The following is a 27,005-nucleotide window of genomic DNA, read 5'->3' as shown; positions in this document are numbered from 1 at the left end:
CGCGCGTGTGTGTGTGCGCGCTCACAGCTTCGCCAGCCTGTTGTTTTCTGACTGCTACGTGGATATTTCTTGGCAGCTGCGTGTGCAGTGTTGATTTCAAAGTGGGTCTTTCTGCCCCGGTGTGTGTGCGTTTATCTTACGCTCAGAGATGTGTGTGTGCGTTTATCTTACGCTGAGAGATGTGTGTGTGCATTTATCTTACGCTCAGAGATGTGTGTGTGCGTGTGCCTTGCAGGATGCAGATATAATTGCAGCAGAGGATCTGGCTCATTGCGTTACCCCCCTCTGAACTGAGCGTTGGCTCACTCTGACGGGGAACTGGAATCGAAACAAGTTGCCCACGGAGCTAAAGCGTTAGAGAAATGATTGTTGCTAAATTATACAGAAAGGTTTAGCGTCTAATTTGATCCCAGCATCCTGACTGATTCTGGCCTGTGTTGTGTGTGTGTGTGTGTGTGTGTGATCTAATTCCGCTTGGCTCCAGCTCTGAGCTTCTTAATGATCTTCCACTTATCACCCCACTCTCAACTGTAGATGCTCTTCAAGGCGTCTTTCTCGGCAGAGCTAACACGGTTATAGGACTCTTGGGCGACTGGTGCGAGGACTTTCTGGGGCCCCTCAGAAAAACAGGAAGACCCAGGGTGACGGCCAGGGCAGGCAGGGAGATAAGAGCATTATGTGTATTGTGCATGAGTTATAGTGTGTGTGTGTGTGTGTCACAACAGTATCTGTCCTGTCTGAGCCCACTTGCATCAGTCAAGAGTCGGGTCAGGCTCCAAAGCTCCTGGGATCAACGTGTCACTGTTGGGAGCTGGTGCCACTGACATGTCCTCAGTGACATCATCACCCAGGGACTCTGAACACATGATCCTCGACCGCCATTAGAGCCTACCGCTAATCAGACAGGATAAAGTAGCCCCGAAAGAAAAAAACTACCATCCGGAGTCGTCTCCCCCCCCCCCCCCCCCAGCAGGTGCAGGGCAGCAGCATATAGGCTACCGCTTTGATCGAGTATTTATATTTTAAGCGCTCGTACCCTCAAAAAGACTTCGCAGGGAGAGAAGCGTCCTCCCAACGTGTCCTCCCAACGTGTCCTCGTCTCAGAACCAAGCACTCGCTGGCTGTGGACGTGTTTCTGGGAACCCCCCCCCACATTTGACCCATAACCATAGACAATTAAATCTAGATAAGCTTATCAGCAGATAGAATGTTATCTGTCATTATGATTATGTCATGTGTTTTCGCCTATAAATAGAGGCTGTAAAATCCCTGTGGCCTGTGTCGTGTCACGCCCACAGACAAGTGCACGTAATGTTGCAACTGTGACACGCCTTTAAGACAATGACTCACACTGAACACACACACACACACAGAACAACAACTCAAAAAGCAGCGTTGCACCAGAACACCCACCACTGCTACAGAACACCAATGGCAACAAAACAAACAAACAAATAAATAAATAAAAGCCCTGCTCCAAGCCCACGGCGCGAGCCCTTAAATCTGACGGTGTCCTTGTTAGTCAGCAGCCGAGGGTGCAGGAAACGCTCTCAGCCGCATCATCAAAAGCTCCAGCAATTACGCCCATGCTCTCGCTCTGGCATAGATCTGCCGTTATCCGAGCTTGCTGCAGGAACCGGGAATATCAGCTGCAGCATCTGCTCCAGCTACAAACCCAGCCACTAACAGCACAACAAAGTGGCTCTGCAGGCACAAACACAGGAGGGGAGGGGCCCACCGGAAGAAGCAACGGGGGCCCCGGGGGGGGGGGGGGGGGGGGGCATACAGAATGACAGAGAGGGTGGAGGCCCGGAACGCACAGGCCCGGGGTGTTTGTCTCCCGTTTATTTGAGCTTTTTCACAATCGGTGAATCAGTTGGTAACAAAAAAAAAAAAACTCAATCTGGTTTTAAAGCATAAAAAACGCAGGAGATATTTTCTTTATAGGGAATGAAGACGTGTTGGGCGAAAAGGTGTGATGTCCAAGGGCAGATATGAAGTCGAGACCTGATTCCTTTTTTTTAAGAAGGTTGTTCCCACCTGCTGAAGCAGCGGCGATGACAAACGAGCAGGTCTCCAATCTATATTTAGGAGGATGTTTATTTCCCACATTGCCTGGACTGAAGCAACATCTTCCATTCTGACCCCTTTATCGCAGCTGTGACCCTGACCTCCCTCCCTCCCTCCTCCACCTCCCATTCAGTCTCCTGCCCCTCCCTGTCCTGCCCCTCCCTGTCCTCTCTCTGCATTTCCTCCTTCCTCCCTCTGCAATCCATTCCCGTTGAATCGCCCTGGGTCATCCACTCCCTGCTCTTGGAGTACGCCCTGCGAGTGGAGAAGAGAAACGAGTCACCCCCCCCCCCCCCCCAACCCACCACCCAATCGTTGTATTTAGTCGTAGATAGCGTTGAAATTTACAACCATTCCAGAGCAGTTCAGCTCGACAGGAGGCCTCAGCAAGTCAGACGTGAATCAGCTATAGATTGTAAACGTTATGAGGAAATACCTCAGCTCCAGGTGCCGGCTGAGGGGGGGGGGAGTCAAAGGGTGAGGGGTCACACACCACCCCTCAGGGTTCCCTGACCTCACAAGACTGATGAATAGTGTGCTAACAAGTACCAGCTCTCCCTCTCTGTGTCTGCACTCTCTCTTTTTGTCTAATTTTCTTTCTCCCCCCCCCCCCCCCCCCCCCCCCGCCTCCCGCCTCCCCTCACCCTCCCAGGGACTGATCTGGAAGCAGCCGAGTGGTAATACTTATACCTGCTGAACCTTTAAAGCACACCCCCCCCCCCCCCCCCTGACCACCACCATCTGTCGCCTCCTTGGATTTATAATTATCATCATATCACATTCAAACTAGGCACCGTTGCACCCTTACATAACCTAACCCCCCCCCATCCAGAATTCTTAAGAATAGATTGAATAAATTATTATTGGGCGAGGCGTCAGATCCTGCAGCAATAGAAGCGCTTTCCTTCTAATGAGGCTCCCGTTACCTTGTCTCTGGCTTGTAGCCACACAGAAAGGGATGGAGCTAATCACAGGCACATGCGTGGGGCGCCGCCCGCACTCAGACACACCCGATGCCCCACCCCCCCAAACACACACACGCGGGCTTGCAGACGTGGACATCGCACACACATTCAACACCACCCTCGCCCATTTGCACAGTAATATCATTGAGCCAATTAAAGAGATGAGTCTTATTAGCGCTGGTGTCCCGGCCCTCGTTCATCACCCGGCGTTCCTGGCCGGCGCTGGTGACATGCAGAGCGCTCCGTCATCTTTATGATACCTGTCTCGTCTCGCCCTTATGAGACACTCATCCAAACTTTACTAGGTCTCATGATTTAGCAGAGCTGGCTTGGCCCAGAAAAGCGTTCAGTCATCTGCAGGTCACCTTTGAGGGAGCTTCAAGGGATTTGAAAATGAGGGGGGGGGGGGGGGGCGTAGAAAAGTAGTCCCTGGTTTCCGGAGTATCTCTCCTAATTTAAAAGACATAATCTTGTTTCCCCTTCACGTAACGGTTTTGTTGGGGGCGGGCACTACTATCCCCACCGGGCTCAGCCCAGGCCCGTTGGGACGAGTGAAAGTGGCTCCAAACAAAGGTGTGAGATGAGGAGAAGACATGCAGAGAATCACATTCCAGGGTAAACATCACCCTGCTCCCAGGTGAAAACCCGTCTTGTTTTCTCGCTTGGCGGGGTCGACTGCCCTGCCCGGACCTCTGGACCACCTGCAGGTTCCGCCGATGACAGATTCCCTCCACACGCTGGATCGTCTCAGCCTTCAGCGTCAAAGAGAGACTAATCCCCCACGGCTTCTGTCCCCTTGAGAACAATAGCCACGTCACTCGTGCACTCCATCCTGCATACCTTCAGCCGCTCGGCCAGCACGTCAATGCGTAGGAAACCGACAGGAGGCAGACAGTCGATTCCCACGGCGCTCTATTCATAGCTTTCCGCTGGAATCTCTGACCTGTCCCGGCCTGTCTCATGAAACCTGCTCCTCATAATGAAAGGCGTTGATCCCCTTTTCTCACTCACACACTCACATCGACACCTTGGTTACGGACCACAGAGCGTCTCGTCTTTAACCCGAGAGATAGTCTATACCTTTGTTTTATTAATTTACTCTTTGTATTGTTGCAGCCATGTCAAGGACCAAAGATGAGACGAGAAATTTGAGATCCAGCAGTCCAAAGTTTCTCCATCAGAGTTCATGTGTCCGTGTCCCTAATCTCAGGTTCTCGTAAATGATTTTCCGAGGTCAGATGCCCCCCCCCCCCCCGGCCGAGGAGATTAACACCACTCCTCTCGTTGATGATTTATCCAGGGAATTAAATTTCTGTAGGCTCATTATCTTGCAGAATCCTGGATGTCCTTTCCTCCATGTAGAGCAGCACTTATCAAGATGTAAAGAAGACAACAAGAGGCTTTGCCAAATGCAGAGAAAAGATTTTAAATCCATGTGAATTTTTTTTTTGGGGGGGGGGGGGGGGTGTTCTTCTGTGAACTTTGCACATGCATGCGGGAATCATGCTCCTCGGCCCTCCTTGACCCTTTCTATTGTCTCAGCGGCAGGCAAACTGATAGGGTTTTCTAGAGGCCTCTGGGTTATCAGCCGTAAATACTAGCAGAGGCTGAAGCCCTGATTTCAACGCCGCAGCTCTGATGGCAGACACAGCTTCACCCGATCTGCAGCAGAGGCATCGCTGTCAGAAAAGGTCAGACTGGTGAGCAGAGGGGAAAATAACATTTTGGGTTAAAAGCCATGAGATTTGGCCTTAAACACCCACTGAAGCGTCATAAAACTGGTTTGACAGCAGTTTTACACTAATCTAACTGCGGTCTTTGGGAGCTGTCTGCAGGAACACCACTAACAGCACATTAGATCTACAATTACACCTCATACTGGCGTGCCGCTGCCAACCAGTCCACCCAAGTTGCAGTTTATACATCCAGCGAGAAATTACAAAGAGCTTTGCTGACACGGGTGAATTTAGTGAAAAGTTTCCAGCGAGAAAAAACGTTCCGTCTTGACTCGGAGACTATTTTTACAGAGCTGGCGTTACATGATCTAAAGACAATCCTCCAGTATCTTCTGAGCAGCGAGCTTGTTGTGGGAGTCATTCGTCATCTCAGCGATAGAGGAAATAATTTGCAGTAAAATTGCGAGGCTAAATTTTGATTTGTGACAAATTAATCAATTTGATTTTTCTTGTTACGCATTGTTATTGTTCTGCTTTAGAGCAGCTGATTAAGTTAACGGAGCGAAAAGCTGAAGTTGTGGCAGAAGAGTCAAAGTCACACACTTGGAATATGAGGATGTCTCACCGGAGGCTCGGCACCAATCCAGCACCCGATCAACTAACAATCAGGGTCAGTCTTTTTTTACGCCAATTTAAGGTTTATAACAGGCTGTTGCTTAATCTAATATTAATTCAAGTCAGAGAATACAATCTACCGGTATATATTTTCTGGCCTAAATTTGTAGTAGCTCCCTGAGATGTAGGCGTTCACTAGAATGGAACAGCTGGTCACATAAAGCCAGGCATGAAAAGGGCTGACGGCTCAGAAGAGAATCAAGCGGGCCTGCTGAGGTAAGTGCTTCTCTGCACATTGTCCTGACATGCGACAGGGATAGATGAGCCTCTTTCACATCTCACAGGCTGAACATGAAGGGGGGGGGGGGGGGGGGGGATCTGTGCGAGGCCCTTTTCTAACACACCTGCATTGATCTGGGCTCCACTTTATTAATCATGCACCTCGCACAGAATGTCTGCGCTGCTTTCATCCTTCCTGCTGCTCACCCAGAGCCTCACTTTTATCACGACAACAACCACGGCGCTCTTAGTCCGAGAAAGAGAAAGACATTAAGAACAAGCAGCCCCCGATGTAAAGAGCTATCATGTGCGTGTGAGATGGGTGCACAACATGGCCTGAATACACGCTCATCACCGTTTCAGTGGAAATAGATTCATGCATTAGTGTCAACATACAGTGCTGCCATTGTGCGGGGCGAATGGGTGTCAGCCCTGGACTCTACTGCCCCCCAGAGGCATACAAGTGAACAACGAGCAAAAAAAACGTGGTCAAAAGTAAAAAAAAAAGTGCCGCAGATGAAATGTGTTGATTTTTATTCAAAAGTTACTGTCTCCAGACAAGTACAAATAAGAAAACAGTGACTGAAAGAGGATGAGATAATAGACAACAAACGTAAAGTGTAGGCAAGAGTGCAGAAAAAAATAAAATAAAAAACACAGAAATGACCAAAAGGAAGGGAAACGAATTAAAGTTTGTATATATATATACACACATGATCTAGTATACCAATGTAGTGGTAAGTAACAAACAATAAACAGCACTTTTTCCTTAAAAGAATTTTCTTTTACTTACATAAAATAATTAGGCAAAACACATATAGGCTGTTGATCTACTTAATCACATTACATCTGACCAGCTTCATGTTTCATCTTCTAAGAAGCCAATTGTCCACCTTTAAACATGACTGAAAATTACTGTGAGAGAAGGTGACCTCCAGAAGCATGTTTTAAGGCTTAAGCATGGAATGACTACTAAACAACAACCCCAGTAGACAAAACGTTTCATTAAAACTTGACAAATATATGCCAGAATCTAAACTTCGTCTAGCTGCCACAGTGCTGCTCAATCTTCCATCGTCATTACTGCCCGAGCGACTTTTCACGTTTGAGATTTGAAATCTTTGCGTACGGTGACAGGACTTTACACGTTGAGAAAACCTCAAAGCTGGATTTCACAAGTCTTTTCATTCGTTTTATCCAAACTAATTTACACGTAGGAAAAAAGGTAGAAACCCAAAGACATTATCAAGACAAAAGAAAAGGTAAAAATACAAATGTAGAAATCTTCCTTGCATGGTTTGACATGCTTTCAATATTTGTTTTTTTTAACTTTACACATTTCTCAAACTTTGTGACTGAGGGCTGAAAAGTTGAAAAGAAAAGAAAAGAAAAAGCACATATATAAAATCAGCACCAATTCATATATAACCTTTATTTAAAATGTAGAGATACCCATTTCAACATTATGCTGCTGGATTGTAAGAGGAGAAAAAAAGAGGTGTAATTCTTTAAACAAGCTGCTTTCTGCCAGAGCCCACACAGTGGCACTACTGGGATAAAAATCCACTCATTGTTGGGAAGGGGCGGGGTTAAGCTCTAAGACATACTGTTTAACAGTGTGGAGCGTTCAGTGGACTCTGGGAATCTTCACAGCATAAAGGGATCATGATTCTACGCGACATCTCACCATCTTAACCACCAGTGGTTATCAGGACCTCGTCTCTGGTCCAGCAACAGAGAGAGAGAAAATAAAAACTTATGAGATAGAGGGAGGAGAAAATAAAGAGCACAGAAACGAAGACCTCCATCCACTTGGCTAACACATTACAAGCGAGCTACTACAGTCTGTTTATAAATTACTACTTCACACCTGGTAACTTACCTACAATTGTAAAAATGGTTAGACGTAAAAAAAAAAAAAGAAAACTTTTCTTAAGTTAAACACACCAATTCAACCCCGTATTAAAAAAAAAAAAAAGTGGAAAAAAGCTATTATGGATTTTTCTTTCTTTCTTCAGACATGTCTCGTTTCTAATAGGTTTGGAAGTGGCCTGATGCACTATTTCTGGACAGGAAGAGCTTACCCAAGATTATAAAAGTAAATATTTGAAACAAAGTCTCTCTGAGCAAGCAACACTGAGTGTGGGTAATCATTGGTCCACGTGGAGTACAAGCCAAAAAAGATTTTTATTTTGTTTTTCTTACAGAAAACACTCGTTTCCTCGTCTAAAATTCTCTTTAAATACAAAGCGCCTCTTCTGTATCCCAGCGTCAAAATTATCTGGATATTAGCTTAAAACATGGACACCCCGAGGACCTGGAAGAAACAAAAAAACAGACTTTAATAACCAGCCGCTGAATTCAAAAAGTCACATTTTGTGTAAGACAAAAAAGACACTTATCTTGCATCTGCAAATGAATATGTAGTCTGAAAACTTATAATAAAAATATGATCCACGTGTAACAAAATAAGTACTTTAAATTTCTTTATTCCTAATTATTTGCTTCACCATCTGTGAAGAACATAACGCGTCCCACGCACGCCAATCAAGTTCTTCGCATCGTGTTTTCAAGATTTGGAGCTTTTACGATATTAAAAAAAGTTTGTTTTTCTCCCTTGATCACATCAAATTCAAAACGGTTCAAGCTGCCTCTCCAATGTGACTGGGCTGCAATCCATCTGTTACTGGTCTGCTTTGGTATGGTTCTAGCCATCACAGACAACTTTCAATGTGTGTCCCATCAGTGCCGGTCAGCACACGCGGGCGGTAAACCAGATATAGAACCTTACCGATTCATCCATGATAGAAGCAGGATCAAAGTAGTCTGGCTTGAGCTCAGATCTCTCTCGACGGTTCTTAGAGGGTGGCTGCAAGGAAGACACCACATTTATGGCAAATAATCAATCAGCTAGCAACGAATAGCTGTTTTGGCAGACGACCAACCAATCTTTTCTAATAAAGCTAAAACAGATCCATCCTTCCCTGCAGCCAACAATCCATTCTGATGGTTACTTTGGTCTTAAACAAAAGTTGCGGTAATAAATTGCTGCATGCCTAGCACATCAGCCCCGTCTCACGAACAAAAGGGGATTTCAGAAAAGTCACATAAAACAAGCTAAAACGTAAAATAAATAAAAGTCCAAGTCATGAAAAGGGAAACTATCAGAGTAGCTGGCAGGTTCTGTCTGATCTCCACCACACTGGTTTCAGAGTGCTGTTAATCTCTTTGGTATGACTCAACGATGACCCAAGATGGTGCCGTTTACTGCCAGACCTTCAGCCGGCGGGCTCTTTGGCCACTTCGTAGCTGGCAGCTGATGCAGTTTGCTATGAAACAACGAGACTCTCTGACAGCCTCGCAGCTTTCAGAGATCGTTTCTGGATCCAGATTTCTTTTTGAGTTAAACCCAATTTGAAATGACTTTCTTTCTACTTGACACTGCATCCAATAAGCAGACCATAAGTCTCCAGATGGGTCCTGACTGCTCTCAGGACAAATGTTGGAACATTAACTCTGGCTGCCTCCTGAATGAATGTTAGGGGTCAGAGTTGAGTACGATGCCTTTTAGCTATTTGATCTGTCGGTGATTCATGACGGCCAGGAAGCCCTGAGCCAGAGACGAAAGGCGTTCAGAAGTCAACTAAAAACGGGGATGTTTGACAGTTTTGACCATTGGGAAATTCACACTATTGGTACTGGTGAAGAAATAAGCAGCAGAGGGTGAAAATGTGCCTCGTATTTACTAAACTTGTTCCATAATACACAGGAAGGTTTTCACAGAACAGATGTATGCACCATTATTGGTATCTTACCAGATCAATGTCCATGGTATCAAAGTCCATGCCTTCATTGAGGTCGTCCATACGACCCTCAGATGACATCATCACGTCCTCCACAATCGGCTCTTCGTCTTCCTCCATCAGCCCGGTGCCGCGGCGACTGTAAAAGCAAACGCATTTCCAGTGGGGATTCCACGGCCGCGTCCACACGCGAGTGTCCGTGTCCGTGTCCGTGTCCGTGTCCGTGTCCGTGTCCGTGTCCGTGTCCGTGTCCGTGTCCGTGTCCGTGTCCGTGTCCGTGTCCGTGTCTGTGTCTGTGTCCGTGTCTGTGTCTTACATGGCGTGCTGCAGGTTTGTCCTGAGCTTGGCGTAGTTCATGGCTCTTTCCTGCTGCTGACGCGCTTCCTCTTGTTGCCTCTGAGCCAGCATCCACGTCACTTGGGAACTGAAACGCATCAGTTAGCGAAGCGTTGAATCCACACACATTTGGAGATTGAGCTGGATGTTATAGTACATATATAGATGACCCCCACTGACCTGGTGCCTATAAAGATTCAAGTAGAATAAATAAACTAGTCAGCCCCCCCCCCCCCCCCCCAGAAGGGCCAACACTTGGCAGGATGTTAAGTACGAGACGACGGCCACCATCGCCCTCAAAATTAATAGCATGCAAATGAGAAATTCACCTGAACCCTGTCTTAATGTGTTTTGGCTCATGTTCCAGTCCACTTATTAACGTGTCAGGAAATAAATGATCCGCTGGATGACGGGCTAAGACATAGCTATAAACTCCCAATGGAAATATTCATTCGGCTGCAAGAAACATCTTCATTAAAATAAAATCAGACATCAAGGCATTTCTGATCCGTCTGCGCAAATCATGGGAAACAAAGTGGAAGAGAAAAGACGGACTTTGGGATTTAGAGGTGGCACTAAAATACGATCAAACGTCTGACGTGTCCACCGCGGTCTATTACAGTGATCACAGCGTGTACTCTCACAAACGCCTCAGTCATGGAACCTACTTGTAATCCATGGGTGTCTGGTGGTGCTGCGGCGTCGGTTGATGGTGCTGCGGGTGTTGATGTGGCTGCTGCTGGTCGTGAGGGAGGGGATACGCCCCCATGTAGCCGTCATCACGAGCCCTCTTAGGGTCCCGCATAGCGGTGGAGGTGAGGTGGGGGGACTGGATCATGACTGGGGTCTGCATGCTCTGCTGCCACACTTCACTGCTGCTGCTCTCCTCTGGAAGGGAACGGCCGGAATGATACGATACCCCACATAACAACACCCAGAATTGGTGTCATAGTTTCAATTGTCCAGACTCTCGCAACAGATATTTAACATGTTAAAGTATTTTTGGGGGAAAATAGAAGACATCCCTTCGCTGACAAGTGTGAATACATCGCAGTCAGAAATGCATGTTCTTCCACTTCCCCCACTGGCTGTTCCTCAACCAAGTCGAGGGTCTGAAGACCGACAATGAAGATTCCTATAAAGACTACGACACCCGACGAGTCAAATTTAACCTGCTCTTTGTTTGACTATATGTACAGGCATGGAAGTTAAAGTCTCTGCGTATGTCAGCATTACCGTCGTGTAGAAGAACAGGCTGTTAGAAAGAGCTCTGAGGGAGAGAATGACCTCACAGCCACTTCATTTTGTTATGTACTAGCATCGATCATTGTGCACAGCGAGGGGTTTACTCTGGGTTCATCCCAGTGTCCATCTAGTCTAATATTTTCAGAAACTAGAGCTCCCTTTATGCTCTTTTCCACTCCTCATTAGAAAAGCATGATGTATTTCCCACAGCCCTTTTTTTTGCAACCCGGCTGACGTATGTTGGTGGCTCACATCAGCATTTTTCTCGTCATCCATGTTAGATAAACTTTCCTGAGTCATAATGATGGTAGAGGACTTCAGGTATCTCGGGTCAACAGTGTAGAGTGATGAAGAATCGTGTGCAGGCGGGCTGGAACGGGCGGAGGAAAGTATCAGGTGTGCTCTGTGATAGGAGAGCGTCAGCGAGGATGAAGGGAAAGGTCTACAAGACAGTGGTGAGGACAGCCATGATGGACGGCTTAGAGACAGCGGCTCTGAGGAAAAGACGGGAGGCGGAGCTAGAAGTGGAGGAGATGAAGATGCTGAGGTTCTCCTTGGGAGTGACCAGGTTGGACAGGATTAGAGATGAGGCAATAAGAGGGACAGTGAAGGTTAGACGTTTTGGAGACAAGGTCAGAGAGACCAGACTTTGATGGGTTGGACATGTCCAGAGGAGAGACAGGGACGATATCGGTAGAAGGATGCTGAGGATGGAGCTGCCAGGGAACAGGGCTAGAGGTCGACCCAGGAGGAGATACATGGACGTAGTGAGGGAGGACATGAGAGTGGCTGGTGTTGGGGAGGACGATGCAAAGGACAGGGTGAAGTGGAGAACGTTGGTTTGCTGTGTGGACCCCTCACGGGACAAGCCGGAAGTAGAGTAGGAGCATGTTAGATTAGCAAGGACCAACCTTGACTCTACCCCTCCTGTCTACTGGTGATCACACACACACACACACACACACACACACACACACACACACACACACACACACACACACACACACACACACACACACACACACACACACACACACTTCGCTGGCATTATGGTACATCATTTTTAGAATTAGGCATTCTCACCAAAAACACTGATTTGACTCTGACCGTACTTTAATTTCCCCCTTTGGTGCAGCAGCTCCTTAAATGACTACGTTCCTCAGACACACAGCGACACATCCTTCAATAAACTCGCACACACACAGGAAGTTCCAGGAGACCCCGTGCGATTTAAGGAGCAGTTTGTCTCTTTCACCGGCTGCTGGTTTAATCTCCTCATCCATCCACAACGCATTTTTGGGTTAATCTGGGCTGCTCTCCCGTAACATTGCTGGATTGGGCTATAATGTGTGATTCTGTCTGTGTGAATAAGCAGGCGTTTATGGGATTGAACTGATTGATGTTTATGGTTCACAACAGGAAACTGCAAATGATAAAATGCCAATGGCAGCTCTCCTCAGGGTCCTGTGTGTGTGTGTGTGTGTGTGAGATACCTTCGGGGAGCTTCCTCTTGGCTGCCGACGTTCCAGCTGTCGCAGCGGGAGGCTTGATCTTCTTGGAGCGCACGGAGGAGCCTCTGCTGGAGTAGCCGCTCATCACCGACATGGTGTCGTCGTCCCCGCCGGCCTGCAGGGAGTTCCTGTAGGAGATGAGGGGGAGCCAGCAGTCCTCTCGCTGCAGCGCCATCTGGAACGTCATGAAGCGCTCCAGGTACATGTGGCTGGGGAGAAGCGGGAGATGAAGAAACCCACGCAGAGGACAAACCCAACGCACAAAACCGGGTGCGCGTTCCCACCGGAGGCCTCACAGGCACCCGTAACCCCGAGCTCGGCAGAAACAACTCACACAGTCCTCTTGTCTTGTCTCATGAGCTTTGAGGAGAACTCGCTGAGGATGTCCAAGAAGGCCAGATTGAGGGGAGGCCCCCCTTCTCCCTGGGGACTCGGGTCCTTGAACGCAAACTCGATGCCATCCCTGAGAGAGGAGAAGAAATAAAGACGACAGATGACTCTTCGGGAGATGAAAAATATAATTAGATTCCAGGATATACTGTTCTGGGAAAGAGAGGGCTTTTCTAAATTTCCCACAATGCATTGCTGGCAGCCATATCGAAAGGTTGTGTTTAGACGCTCAGTGTTGTTGATCGTTCATCCCATGATAATGCCGACTACGTGGGTTATTGTAAACCGTCTCAATCGCGTTGGGAGAGGAAAAAGGGCTGCTAGCGCGTTCCTCGGGGACCCGGCAGAACAGAAAGCGTGAACGGCGAAGGCAATCCGATCTAACGTGCGATGACCAGCTTCATGTTTGCTGGCATCATTGAATTTCAGGCAAGTTATATATAGCCTTGCCAACAGAGTGCGCTGATAGAACCTTAGATTGCTTATCCGTGATAATCCATGGGGTCAAACTTGGGTCAGATCATTTCTGGGAATGCATGCCTCTCGCCTTGACACCATGCCCGCTGGATTTATGCAGAAAACACAGACATCACGGACCCATCCACAAACAAAAAAAAAACATTTACAGCTGTCTTCTCCGTGTAACGAGTAAACATGGAGTACGAATCCTTCTCCATGTTACCAAATACAACGAAACGTTAATGTCCAGTGCATACTTTGAAAAATGACGTTATTGTGACCGTGTACGCCTCTGTAAACAAAGCCTCTCAATATGGCCGACAGCATTGCATTGTGGAATACTGTTACGAAAAGGATGAAGCCCTCTATGATACTTTAAATAAACAAAAACAAGCCTCTGCTGGACACTCAACATAACAATGTAGCAATATGCTGCATAATAGGGAATAGCAAAGCCAAAATAATAAGGAGTATGCTGTAACTAATTTCCTGTAAACTAACACTGTCTACAATATAATACTGTCCATATCTGCTGTTTTTATAATTTTATAATTCATGCAAAATGCTTTCAATCCATGAGGCTGTGCAGAACTGCAACATTCTCACTCAAGTCTCCTTAATATGAGGAGCAAAAAGATATGCCAGAGAATATTCAAGGAATAATTGAGCTGAAATTACATTCCCCAGATGCAAAGACCGAAATGTAGGAGCAACGTGACGCTCCTCTCACAGTTTTACAAGAGGAGATGAAGCCTTACTTGTGCAGCATAGCAATGGCATCTCTGGTTTTGACTTGGTCGAGACCGAAGGTGAGAGAAAAACGTCGGGCCAACTCCTTGATTCCACAGAACGAAGAGGAGGAGCGATCGAACCCGTGACCCAGCTCAGACAGCATTTCATTGAATAGCTGTCAGAAACAGATAGGAGAAGAATAAGCGTTAAACGAATAGGGCAAACTATCAAAAGGTGAAAATGTGTGAGCGAGGATGCGTTCACTGACCTGCTGCAGACTGACGATGAGCGTCTTGGCACATTGAATCTTGTCGATCTGTCGAGTCTTACTCATAGTCTCCTTGATGATGTCGCCGTAATCATTGTAATACTGCATAGAAAACAGGAAAACATTACTGGGTGATGAAGAAGTACCCGTCTGTGAAATGCTTTGCATGTCATCGACGTAAGGCAGATAAAGCTTTCATTCCTTTAGCAGTTGGTGCGTCTTATAAACAGTGTCGCTCCTGCAGTCATCCTTTGATCAAATGCTAGCTGTGTATTTTTAAATACCACAAGTTAAACTCACCCTCATGTACTGTTTGAAGATGTCTGCTCCAGTCTTCATTTCGACCACACAGTAGATGATGAGTTTACAGTAAGCAGCCAGGAGGTTTCTCCTCTTGTGTAGAGCTTCAATCTTTACTGCCTCATCATCGTGTTGCCCATCTGAGACGACGGAAAAAAATGTGCACGTCATATACAGCATTTTTTTTTTTAACCATCATTTTCACTAGCCATTTATAGGTATTTGCACCTGTGCTATTTGTGTCGTCATCTTGGTCTATGAATACGTGGTTCAGGATGAAGGAGAGCAGTTCAGACTGCAGAGAGTCTTCTGAGGAATAGACCAGGGGCTCCAGGTGCTCCCTTCCTCCGGACACCATCTGGTGGCTGAAGATGAGCAGCAGGTCACAGAGGATGGTAAATGCCTGCAACAAGAACAACACGGAGGAAAGGAGGACAAAACATTACTACTTTAAAAGTAAAAGGCAACTCCTTTCATGTTTTACAATTAGCTCTCTTCTCTCAGTGAAATTTTACACAACGATGTTATGGGTTTTTGAAAACACAACAGCTCAGATGGTTTCTGGTCAATAAACAGGTTGTTTTATTGGTCATTTTCTTTGTGAAAAGAAATCGCCAGCTGCAGCGGAAAATCAATTATTGATAATCTCCATTTCAAACTTAATGTGCTCTTTGTTTGCTATTAAAATATTTTACTAATATTTAATTCGACATAAATGTGTTGTCCTCTTATCACCTGTTCTTTGACTGCTGTATTGACATTGGTGAGGTAGCGCTGACACATCATGCAGAATGCCCTCATCTGCTTCCTAAGGGTTACCAAATCATCCTGATAAAAAAAAGAAGGGGGGGGGGGGAAGAGTCATGATTTTTTTTTCACATTAAACTTGCCTGTCAGATTCAGAACAGTGTAGAATATGAATATGGAGTGTTGAAAAGGCCTCACCTTCCTGGAGCCGCCCTCAGACGACTTGGCGAGGTGCCACAGGATCACGTAGTGCGTACACTGTAGCGAGTGGATGACGATCTGCTCACAAGGAGGAAGAGAAAATAAATCACTGACGGGTTTCTATTCACAAGCAACATTCTCAACAAATTGTTGGCATGTGTATGTTTGTTTAATTGCCTGTTCGGGCATGTCTCCATTCTCTATGCCCGTGTTGAGAAGCTTGAAGTTGCTGGTAAAGAGGTCCCACCCCGACAGGTCATGTGCACTGCAGACAAATGAGTTTCCCTCAGTTTAAAACACACACAGTTACCGTACGTTACTGCAGGAGATTAAACGGTTGCATGAAAGTCATACTTGTGGAATGCTGTAATCCTTTTTAGAGTTGACAAAACCTGATAGGCGTCATCTTCATCAGCCTCTTCACCCTAAAAGGAAACATTTTGGACAGTGTTTTAAGCTGTAAGGAACCAGAGGTTTATTTATTTGAAGACTACCACCTGGAATGAATACTAAAGGAGGTTTAAGATTCGTTAAATACGACTTCCCCTTTTGTTTTATTTATAACTTTATACAGTTACAGTTTTACATACAGACTTTTGACTTTACCATATGCTCTCTGATTGTTTGTTTCTTTAAATATGACTTCCCCTTTTGTTTTATTTATAACTTTATACAGTTACAGTTTTACATACAGACTTTTGACTTTACCATATGCTCTCTGATTGTTTGTCTTTTTGTCAGCAGGTTTACCCAAAAGCACGTGATGGGTTTTCAGAACATTTGGTGGGAACAAAGTAAAGACAGTTACTTTTAAAGTAGCTCTTTCACATTTTGGAAACATTCTAATTAAATCCACATTGATAACTTAATGGAGTAACATGAACCTGGTGTGACGCTCGTACTCATGGGAAAGAAAATGAAACATCTGTGTGCATTCCTTCAATCCTACCTCTTGCAGAAAATCCTCCAGTAGCCTGTTGAACTTGTCCACAAGCTCATCCAACAACTGCGAGCGGGCGATGTCCACCCTGTTAAAGATCGTGAACTCCTCATTGCAGAGGGAATGATATGTCTTAGAGCAGACCTCCAAAACTTCAGTGTCTGTGTGCTTCTCCACAATTTCCCTGATTTGACGCAGTAGGGATTCCAGGTGCTGCATAAGAGAACGGGTGAAGCATTGATACAAGCCAATGAGAACGATAAAACTATTATGTTAATTATAATCAACCGTTCATTATTTTTGAATACATATATCTGACAGATTTATTTTTGTTGACGTGTAAATATTTCACCTTCTCCAGTCGCCCCGTAGTATAAATATCCAGGTCAAAGAACTGAGGCAGCTGCAACAAATTTGTCACCTTCTCTGAATCTACAGCATACTGCAAAAAGAAAGACACCAAACACAATGAAACTGTCCATTCAGAGGGGAGACGGTTCAAAACGCAGAGAGGACGTTAACACACCTTGGCCAGTAGGGGGGGCAAAGCCACAGCATAAAGCTCCGTCATTCTGGTTCTGTCATCGAACTGAGTCTTCTTTTCCTTCGCTGTCATCACCTGATCAAAAGCAAGAAATTAGATACTGGTCTCGAAATCTACTTTCCATTTTAATACATTTATGTTCGTTCTTCAACCAATCCGCGGTTCATTTCGACCACAGCTCTAGTTTTTAGTTTGTGTGATATGCAAAAAATAGTCGCTTTTGTGGAGATTTAAATCCAAAAAGAAAGGTGACAAGAGTTTTGGAATATTTATTTGACCAGTGGTTCTCAAACTTAAATCCACACCAATGTCACACGTAGTATCCTGAGAAGTACCACAGCTCCATGGAGCCACGGTATACACACAAGCTTCGGCATTACTAAAACAAATACTACAAGCATGACAGTCCCAAGATAGTCACGCACATGTTCTAAGAAAACACTTGAATTGTGAATCAACCAATCGCGGTCCACTTGTTTAAAGTGAGTGACTCTTACCCTCTTCCCTGTGCCTCTGCCGACAGGTGGGTGGCATTCAGCAGCCTGGCGGACGGTGCACAGCATGATTTCAATCAAAGCCGTCTCCTGTCTGTCCGTCAAAGCTGCAAAAAAAAAAAACGTACGCAAGAGTCAGAATGATCTGTGACATTCTTGTAACGCGACCCACACACAAGGGAGCCTGGAACCGGTGCCATACCTTCCTCTCCTGGCAGCGGGTCATCAAGCAGTAGACTGATCATGCACTCCCAATCCTTCAGTAGCTCCACGCCACATTCCCAGAGGGAGTCCACGAGGTAGGCTGCATGCTCGTGGAGCTAATAACACAGGCACATTATTCAATTAGGAAATGCTCTCATTACAGACGCATAGTGCACCCCACGTGTGGCATCAAAGACGATGTACCTCACTCTCCAGGAAAAAGAAGACCGTGGTCTTAATGAGGTTGGCGTTGGGGCTTTGTCTGCCTCTCCTCTTGGGGGCGCCTTCTTCCTCTGGTTCTCGTTGGCTAAACAGTCTTTGGGAATATTAATCATTGGATGGGTGTCACACAAAAATCAACCAGGGCATAACCTTCCAACTACAACTCAGAAAGAGCATGGGGCTTGAATATTGAAACGGTGAGGATTAAGAGAGCTGTGAAATTAAGCTTTCGGTAGACCTACTGTGATGTAAAAGCAACAAGGTCAACAAAGACAAGATTTCTGGGTGTGTCAGGTTGTTATTTGAACTCAATTCTTCTGTTGACTGATGAGTTCGAGTGATGTTGAACCTACTTCTTAAAGAGGAACTCTCCAGCTGCAATGGCAACAGGCCTGTGTGCCGAGTAGACTAAATGATAGACACTCTCACAATCCTCTGGGGTCAGCACCTCGTCCGTACTACTGTAGAGACAAACGACAAGACACAGGAGAAACTATTAGGGCATGCGCCATTAATGTAACTCTAAAAACAAACGTTTGTGTTAACTTGAAGTTTACATTTAACTGACATCTGCTCTACTCGACATGACAGAGACAATAGCAGAACATTTAAGGGTAGAATACGGCCACTTACTTCAAAACTAGTGTGAGCAGTTTAATGGCTTGTACTGCGACATCATACTCTTTATCGAGCGTCATGGAGACAATGCGGTCCTGTGCAGAGAGAGAAGAATCGACGATTGCATGGAGTAAATATGTTCAGTTGATCAGAAGCTCTAAATCCATCAATCCAATCACAAACGTGTCCATAGAGCATCAGTCACATTTGTTGTGTTAAAGTTATCCAGCAGGTGGCGCTAACCTTGAAGCGGCTGGTGAAGAGTTCCAGCCTTGCATTCAGTTCTCTGTTGTGATAGAGACCTTGCAGAGCTGTCAGACACTTCAGACGTACCTCGCCTTGCTGTAACACAGAAGAAAGAGCAACACTCATCACATCATTACGGTAAATGAGAGCAGTCAGCCATTTTAAATTAGTGCTAATTTGATATGATTAACAGTTGGTTTTAATACCGGTCTCTTTTTTGGCGGCAAGATTTTGTAATTTAGTCATCGATTGGTTAACATTAACATTCCTCACTAGCGTCTTTACTTATTCTGGCTCAAAATAGGAATTAGGCTTAGGATCACTGTCAAGCTTTATGTAATAATACGTTTGACAGAGCTGAAGTTGAATAACATTACAAAACCAACTCGAGATGTCAGTGAGCTGCAGACTGCGCTGACGGATGCGTCCAAGTATGGGCCACAAAATGAGAACAAGAAATGCCCGATTGACCCACCTTATCGTGCATCGTCCATCCCACATATTTCAGATAGCTGTCGTTGAGGAAGGCATCGCTATAGAGTTTCATCCACACTCCAATCTCTTCTATACAGATTGCCCTGATTTCTGCTATGGAATCCCTGTAGAAAAACATTATTTGTTTTTGACAGGATGCGACGAGTTATCAGTCGCAGCATCAACAACCAGTACAAGTTATGCTTCTCTACAATATATATGCGCATTAAGTTGAAGCCATACCGATATCGATGAACAAACACTCCTTTAAAAATTGCATTCATCATGTTTTCAATCTCATCCTGATTTTCTTGGAGCTGAAACGAAGAGCATGACAGAAAGGGTAAGCAGATACACATGATCCAACATGAAGCCACGATGTGATTTGCAATAGTCAACTATGCTACCATGCAGTGGTGTCGCTGCACAGTACACTAACCGCTGGATACCCAGCAGGCCCTGCTTTCATATCACATAATAAATAGACAAAGCTAACTCAGCACCAGCGTATCCACGACGGCGCCGAGTTCACCACCTACAGAGGCGTTGTAAGTTTAAAAACGGTGCAGAGTTATGGTCTCAAGCATGACAATTTCACAATCAATTAGTTCAACTTGAAGGATTGATGCCTTTCATGACTTCACAGAGGAACACGGCAAATACAAGGACACAATTCAGAAGTTGTAAAAAATTTCATTTCTGACCAGTTTCGAGAATCTTGAGGATAAATCCCATCTTTTAATATTTGTAGATGGGGAATGGCCAAAAAATAATAACAAAAACAGCAGATAGAAAACAAATTTGACATGGAGAATAAATCATCCCAGAGAGAATAATTAAAGACACGCTTCCCATGGTATGCCTGAATCGCCCATCCCCCAACTCAGTATGGTTGCTGCACTTCCCACCGATCACTACTGAAAAACTGTCTGAAAATGCCATCAACAGCCTAAAGGGGCGTTGCTGTCTCTGGAATTACATAGTAGGAAAAAGTGAGGGAATGTCATGCATCTTTATATATATGAATGGAACAAACCAATACAATGAGATGGCCATGTTGATTGGACACATTTCACGTAGGTAATATATTGCAGTCGAATGTCAGTTACAGCTAGTAGCGAGAAGACGAGAAGCCTTTGCCAAAAAAAAAAATTTTTTTTTTAAATGTAATCTTATATTTATTAATGAGAATAGAGAAATGCAAATGCTATTTTATTTGCGGCTGCAGCCTAGTCAAAGAAATTTAAAGATTGAGAAAGAATATTGATATTTAGGTGATGCATCATGATTGGGATGAAACAGATCATTATAGTTCTCTGGTCAAACGGCCAAAGCCGAATCCAGCTAGAATTTCAATTATGGTACTCGGAACACAAAATTAATGTAATTTGGGAAGACCCATAAAAAAATGCAATAATTTAAATAAAACAAGCAAAAATACTCAGTTTTCCGTGTAGCGAGTCTTACCTCTTTGCGTTTCTGCAGGAGCAGCTCCAGCCTGTCGTTTGCCCGTTTGGCTACTATTTTATTCCTCTCCGCCTCATACTGGCGCTGGGTGTTGTCCATGTTGATGCTAAGGTTGAGCGCTACATTCACCAGGGCCGTCATCAGCTTCATGGCTACCAAAAACATAACATGAAACATCAAGAAATAAGATATCTACAGAGCAGTAAAACCTACTCGAAAGTCGAATAACTCAGGGATTGTATACGTTACCATAAAAAGGGGTGTTATTCAGTTATTTGGCATATTGTAGGATTGTAACAAGGGAAATACTGCGTGATTTAATGATCTAATGAAGCCAACAAAATATCTGGTGGGATTGCCCGATAAGTTATTGTTGCACATAAAAACCAGGAAATGGAGTCCTATGCCCATGAGGAATAGGTTAAGATTCTTCAGGAACGCTGCCCGATGCATCATGTTTGGAGCAGATCAAAGGCGCGAAAGAATGAACAAAGCACTAAAATACATGAGTGGAATCATTTTAAGACTGCAGTAGTAGGTCAAAGGAGCATTTTATTTTATATTTGTGCAAAAACATTTGCAGAATTTTGTTGAACCTTTTAATAGGATGTCTGTAAAAAGCCAATAATTTACCAATAAACTTAACATCCAAGTTTCCACTGCATATTTGCTGTCAAGCTACAGTCATTAAAGAAAAGGAATACACAATGTCAAAATATGTAATATAACAACGTTTCAGCATGAGGCAGGCAACCCTAATAATGTGTGGGATTGTTTGTCCCCGGCTTGTCATGCACTCTGAGTGCCATTCCAATTGAAATGTGTCTATATGTGGCAGAGAAGCCACAGAATGCATGAAAGGAAGGTAGCCTTTTCAAGAATTACAATGTGACAATGCTGACTGGACAGAAATAGAAAACCTTTATTCTTCAACAAGCTCCCTGGGGTCAGTGTGTCTAATCTGCAAGGAGCCTATGGCCAGTATTAAAGTGGAAATATTAAGCTCCATTATGAAGCTGAAGACAAACAAAGTACTTACAGAGTCTGAAGTGAATGAATCAGCTCAACTTCAGCTTTTGCCCTAAGCACATTGTTGGGCAATCAATAATTAAAATTTAAATGTTCTCGGCACAACAGAAAAATCACAAGTCCAGAGAGTTTGTGCAATTTCTGGAAGATGGGGGGAAAATTTACATTTTACCATTCCCATGACAAAATATGATGATGGGCAATTATGCTATGAGGCTAATGTTATGAAACATTGATCTGCAACCAATTGAGGAACCGATACAGAAGTGCACATTTGACTCTCTAAATTTTGGAAGGACACAATGCATGTGAATATGCGTACAAATGTCCGTTGTGATATTAATTTCTTTAAGAGAAGCCGTATTAACTTTCATATTGATAAGTTCAGTTCAGTCCAAAAGATCACTTGATTTATTTCTGTGGAAAACTGGATGTTATTTTTCTACTGACCCGAAACACAAAGCGAGCAGGAACGATACTGCCCCTCCTCGTGCAACCTCATGTCATCTCAACTCTTCAAAAGCTATCCATTACTATGAAAAACTAACACGTCGCCCCCAGGTGCAATCTAGCTGGGTGGCTATGCACGCTGCAATTCATCAATCACATTCAAATGCTCACGGCAGACACACAGAGAGCGCAGACGTTCTCTTACCTGCCAGTGTTGAAGTGTGTCTGAAGGCTCGCACTTGGGAGTCTGACAGTCCGGTGAGAAGGGAGATGACGGTATCCATCATGTACTCATCATAGATGATACTGTACTGACACTGGCGCACAAGCACCAAAATGAATTCACAAAAGCTTGACTTGAACCTCTTCCACTGCGGCCCTGCAATGGTTAGAGGGTAGTCCCCACTGTCCTGAAAAAGACAAGACAGCAACCATCCGTTAATACACCGGCAAATTCCAACTAGCGTCTCACTGGCATCCGTTTTCTGCAAAAAGTTTGCAATTTCAACCTCAGAATCATCAGAAGAGCTCAGATTAAGTTCAAGCCTCCAAGAGCCATAAGTGAAGACTCTCTTTTCACAACTGCGCTACTTATCTCATAATAATAATGCATTTTATTTATATCGCGCTTTTCTGGATATTCAAAGACTGAACTTTAGCTTGAACTTAACTTTGACAACAAGCTGAACGAAAACGTAAGTAATTCTGCAGGGAAAAGCAGCACGGCAACTTAAACGATACCAACACTCGTAAAGTGATAGCACAGCAACAAGAGTGTTTATTTCAAAACTTTAGCAAAAAAAACAACGTAGAACCAACGCGAACGACTCGCATACTGATGCCAACTGGATGAGGGAGGCAAATAGCATGACGTGTACAAGCTAACGTCTTTGGATTTTCTAAATGCAGATCTTGTTTAATATGTACAATACTATGTATCTGTTATAAATACATGTTTTAATTTAAGTAATTTACAATTATTTTTGTGTTTTATTTTTCTTAGGCTACAAAATGTTTTTTTTTATCAATAAAACAATGGAAATAATGGAAAATATTACAGAACCCCGTGATATAGCGGACACTTTACGATAAAAGAATACATATGTTGGGCAAGACAATCCGCTGAAAGTGAACTAGCTGGTTTATAACTTAATTAACACGACACATATGCAGAGAACAGCACCTGCTAAACATTACCAAGCAACACCATGATAATGGTACTTTGAAACATGAACAAATACATTACTGGTACTCTGTACCCATTCTTAACCGTCATTATGGTGATGATTATACTAGAGTACTTTAAGTTACCTCATCAAATTCCTCTGTCATTCGTCGGATGATCTCAGAGTTCTGCATGTTGCGGAACATTTCTCCACTGACCACGCCTGATAAAGTGAGACAGAAGACAAAATACATTAAATGTATGATCAGTCAACGTTCATTCATTCAAAAAGACTTCATTGGGGAGGAGAAAGTGGCAAGACCCAAATGTTTAGATAGTTACACACTTTGTACATAAACGAAGTACGGCAAATCAAACAGGCAAACACACATACCTTTACATCCTGAGCACTGGATGAAGAAATTGATAAGATCTAGTAGCGCAACATCTCTGTCATGTTTGTAAGACTCAATCCAGTCATCAACGACAGACTATAGGAAAATAAAATAAAAGCACGTGTTAAAAAAATACTAAAAAATCACAGTTAAAAGCAGAAGGAATTGTTTTTCATATGCAACCAACCAACTTAAAAACAACCGGCTCATAAATAAATAAAGTCTTTAGAATAAAGGTATGCAGACCTGCATTGCACTCCTGCCCAACTTCACCACTTCAAACAGCATCATGTTTTCCATGCCGTTCTCCCGGTGGTGGCCATTTACCCGCCCCGCTCCCTTCCCTCCTTTGCCTTTCTCTCCTGCTGCCTTCTTCCCTTTCTTTCCACCCTAAAGCAAAAACAGGCAAACATATTAAACACAGGGAACATCAAACTCACTTGGAATAGAACATTTTTATTTTGTAGACAAATGGATAGCATTTAGTAAGACATCCTACCTAAATATTTAAGAGCAAAACCATGTGAGTTTATCATACCTTTCCTTTAGCTGAGCTTGCACTCCTTCCATCAGGATCCTCAGAAAAGTCTGTGTCTGAAGAGAATCGGGTGTCTGTGTCCCTGGTAGGAGCAAAGAACTCATCAGCACAAACATTCAACCCCAATCTTACATTTAACAATACAGTAAGTACTTACTGCGTATAGGCAAACTCTGATGGTATTTCTGGTGCTGCTATCATTTCTGTAACATCTTCTGGATAACTCCCAACTTATGACTGGCTTGAGATCCTCAGAAAACACATGAAAGCAGAGGTCGCATGTGACCTGGAATTTGAAACAATACGACTTCATTATATTAACAGACCTTTTACAAATGTAAACACAGTAAAGGTCATAAGCGATGTAAAGCATAAAGGTTTGCTGAAACATCCTGTTTGGAGTTTCTCTAATGCCTTTCAAAAAAAGTTGTTTCACATGGTAACAGGGGGCGGGCACGAATGTTTGTCAGGGTCTCCCGACTAAACATTGGCTCCCTCGCTTTCTCGGCTCTACTTATTTCAGACGACGTCAGGCTGAGAACACTGGAGCGCCTTCCTGATTGGCCAACTATGGTACTATCCTATCCGCCCCATACTGCCATCAACCAATCAAAAGACAGTATCAACATCAACAAGATACTGCAGGCCACAGAGGAACTATAGCATGGCTGTGGTGTGTAAATTAGTGGCATATCTAAAGGGAGCGCAGCACAAACTATAACATTCTTCCTTTGTCCACGATTCAAGAAGAAATATAAATCCCTCTTTAGCAGCCAGAAAATTAAATAAAAGCACAATAGGAACAAGTGTGCAGTATTGCAAAGGCGACCTTAAACTCCACCCATCACGCACCCATGCAGTAAGCATGTCCTTTAGTTCCAGACATACAATTGCGTCATTCGTAAAGTATAAATAAAGACAAGGGAGTGGACATTAAAGAAAAACATTTAAAATCAAAATATGATGCAGAATGTAGTTTTGGTATACATTCTGACTTGTACTTAATGCCATATATACATATACCTAATAAGGGATCATAAGCATAATTTTTTTATTATACATATACAACGATTATCTTAACATTTCACAATAATAGTAACAATACAACGTAGACCAGTAACAACGCTCTGTATGAATAGTTGCATGCAAAGAGTTACATCTTTATATTTATGGGTCTCCCTAAGTGCCTATTTCCGTGGTTGTGCGGGGGCAGTGCATGACAAGGCGGTGGGATTTTATGGGTGTATGCTGAAAAAGTGGCGCCAATTCGGGCTGAATATTAAATAAACGTGATACAGTGAAGCGAGGCTCGGCAACTGTTAATAAAACGAAATTCTGAAACGCTAAAATGTGGATGGCTTCAAATAAAAAATACGACCAACTACCGAATGAGTTCCCTCCAACACCGCCGATAAGGCTACGCTCTTCGTCGGCTCCTGTCAAAATTTACGCCGGTGCGCTGCTACTGCTAACGCCACTAGATTAGCAACTGGGGATATTAGCGCCTTTCCTCGATCGTCAGCTAGTTCACATTTTTAATATTGAGCATGCAAACTCAGTGCAAACCGAGTGCAATTCTCCACATAAGCAACGATAATATAAATGTAAAATCTATAATCGTTACATACCTAGAAGACGCAAGTATTTTAGTAACGCTATCGTACCAGAACCAGAATATAACAACAGCGCAAGCCCTACTGTACTAGCGCATGCTAATAATGGCTAGCACACCATACCGCTAATCGCGAACGTTCACAATGACAATAACGGAATTCCGTCTACACATTGGTCGTGTGTCGTTCTCACCCGAAGAAGGAACAAGTAGTTAAAACCAATATTATGCGACTGACAAACCGATAATAACTATCATTAGTTAGCCGTGCTAACAGCTACTGCTAACGTTACCTAAAAAGCATCACGTCCTTGCGTCCTCCATCTTGCCTCGGGAGTTCCAGTAACGTATTGCACAAGAAACAAACACTTTGTTTAAAAATATTTAAAGTACAACTAAGTAAACTGAGACAATTAAACATTTGTTTTGGTAACGAAGTAAATATTTGGGGTTATTGTGTCAAAAAACCAGTTCGCTAGCTTGCTAACAACCGAAGTAGCCATGTACCGCGAGCTAGCGAAGCGACTTGGTTGAGGCAAACATCCGCGCTCTGGGCTCATCAAGGGCTAGCAATGCTAGCGAGACGGCTAGCAAAATACAAACCAACTAACTTCCAGATAGCTCTCCGCCATTTTACAGCTAACTTACCTTATAGCAAATGTAGTCACGGTAGAACCTTAACTTTCACTGTTATTGAACAGCCTCAATCTGAATTCTTCTACAATTTCGAAAAAAATAGTTTAAAAGTCGCGGTCAGAGGCGGTTTCGGACGTTCTCTAACGCCGCTTGCTCCGTAGTTCGGTTTGTTGTTTCGACGACCTGGGAAAAGGAAATCCTGGTGCAGAGCTACCACCTAGCGGCCACAAAACCGGGTTGGGGTACGGCGTTGCTGAGCTGACGTCTAGTGGCCATTGACGGGTACTACACATGCTCTTCTCTACTTGGTTTGTATCCTTGAAAACAGGAACTCCAAAAAAGGAAATTTTTAATCCATTCAAGTATTTTCCCCC

At 44.1% G+C, this 27,005-nt stretch overlaps 1 protein-coding gene across 1 annotated transcript; it reads right to left on the bottom strand.

The window, feature by feature from the left end:
- Nucleotides 1–6,122: 6,122 nt before the first annotated feature.
- Nucleotides 6,123–24,645, bottom strand: stag2b (STAG2 cohesin complex component b). Its single transcript, XM_068740493.1, has 33 exons — nucleotides 24,541–24,645; nucleotides 24,384–24,465; nucleotides 24,092–24,235; nucleotides 23,845–23,941; nucleotides 23,597–23,673; nucleotides 22,491–22,695; nucleotides 20,807–20,958; nucleotides 19,583–19,656; nucleotides 19,341–19,464; nucleotides 18,863–18,961; nucleotides 18,635–18,714; nucleotides 18,355–18,462; nucleotides 17,984–18,095; nucleotides 17,778–17,895; nucleotides 17,579–17,682; nucleotides 17,064–17,156; nucleotides 16,890–16,979; nucleotides 16,547–16,750; nucleotides 15,952–16,022; nucleotides 15,775–15,862; nucleotides 15,595–15,675; nucleotides 15,385–15,477; nucleotides 14,878–15,052; nucleotides 14,650–14,789; nucleotides 14,350–14,451; nucleotides 14,108–14,256; nucleotides 12,835–12,963; nucleotides 12,483–12,709; nucleotides 10,413–10,632; nucleotides 9,725–9,832; nucleotides 9,421–9,547; nucleotides 8,397–8,474; nucleotides 6,123–7,922 (listed from the first exon to the last, which is right to left on the bottom strand). The coding sequence occupies exons 1-33, from the start codon at nucleotides 24,582–24,584 to the stop codon at nucleotides 7,899–7,901; spliced, it is 3,819 nt and encodes a 1,272-aa protein (XP_068596594.1). The 5' UTR covers nucleotides 24,585–24,645; the 3' UTR covers nucleotides 6,123–7,898.
- Nucleotides 24,646–27,005: the final 2,360 nt, after the last annotated feature.

The sequence above is a fragment of the Brachionichthys hirsutus genome, chromosome 6 (assembly GCF_040956055.1).
Source record: "Brachionichthys hirsutus isolate HB-005 chromosome 6, CSIRO-AGI_Bhir_v1, whole genome shotgun sequence".
NCBI lineage: Eukaryota > Metazoa > Chordata > Actinopteri > Lophiiformes > Brachionichthyidae > Brachionichthys > Brachionichthys hirsutus.
This window is presented reverse-complemented; position numbering and strand designations above follow the sequence as displayed.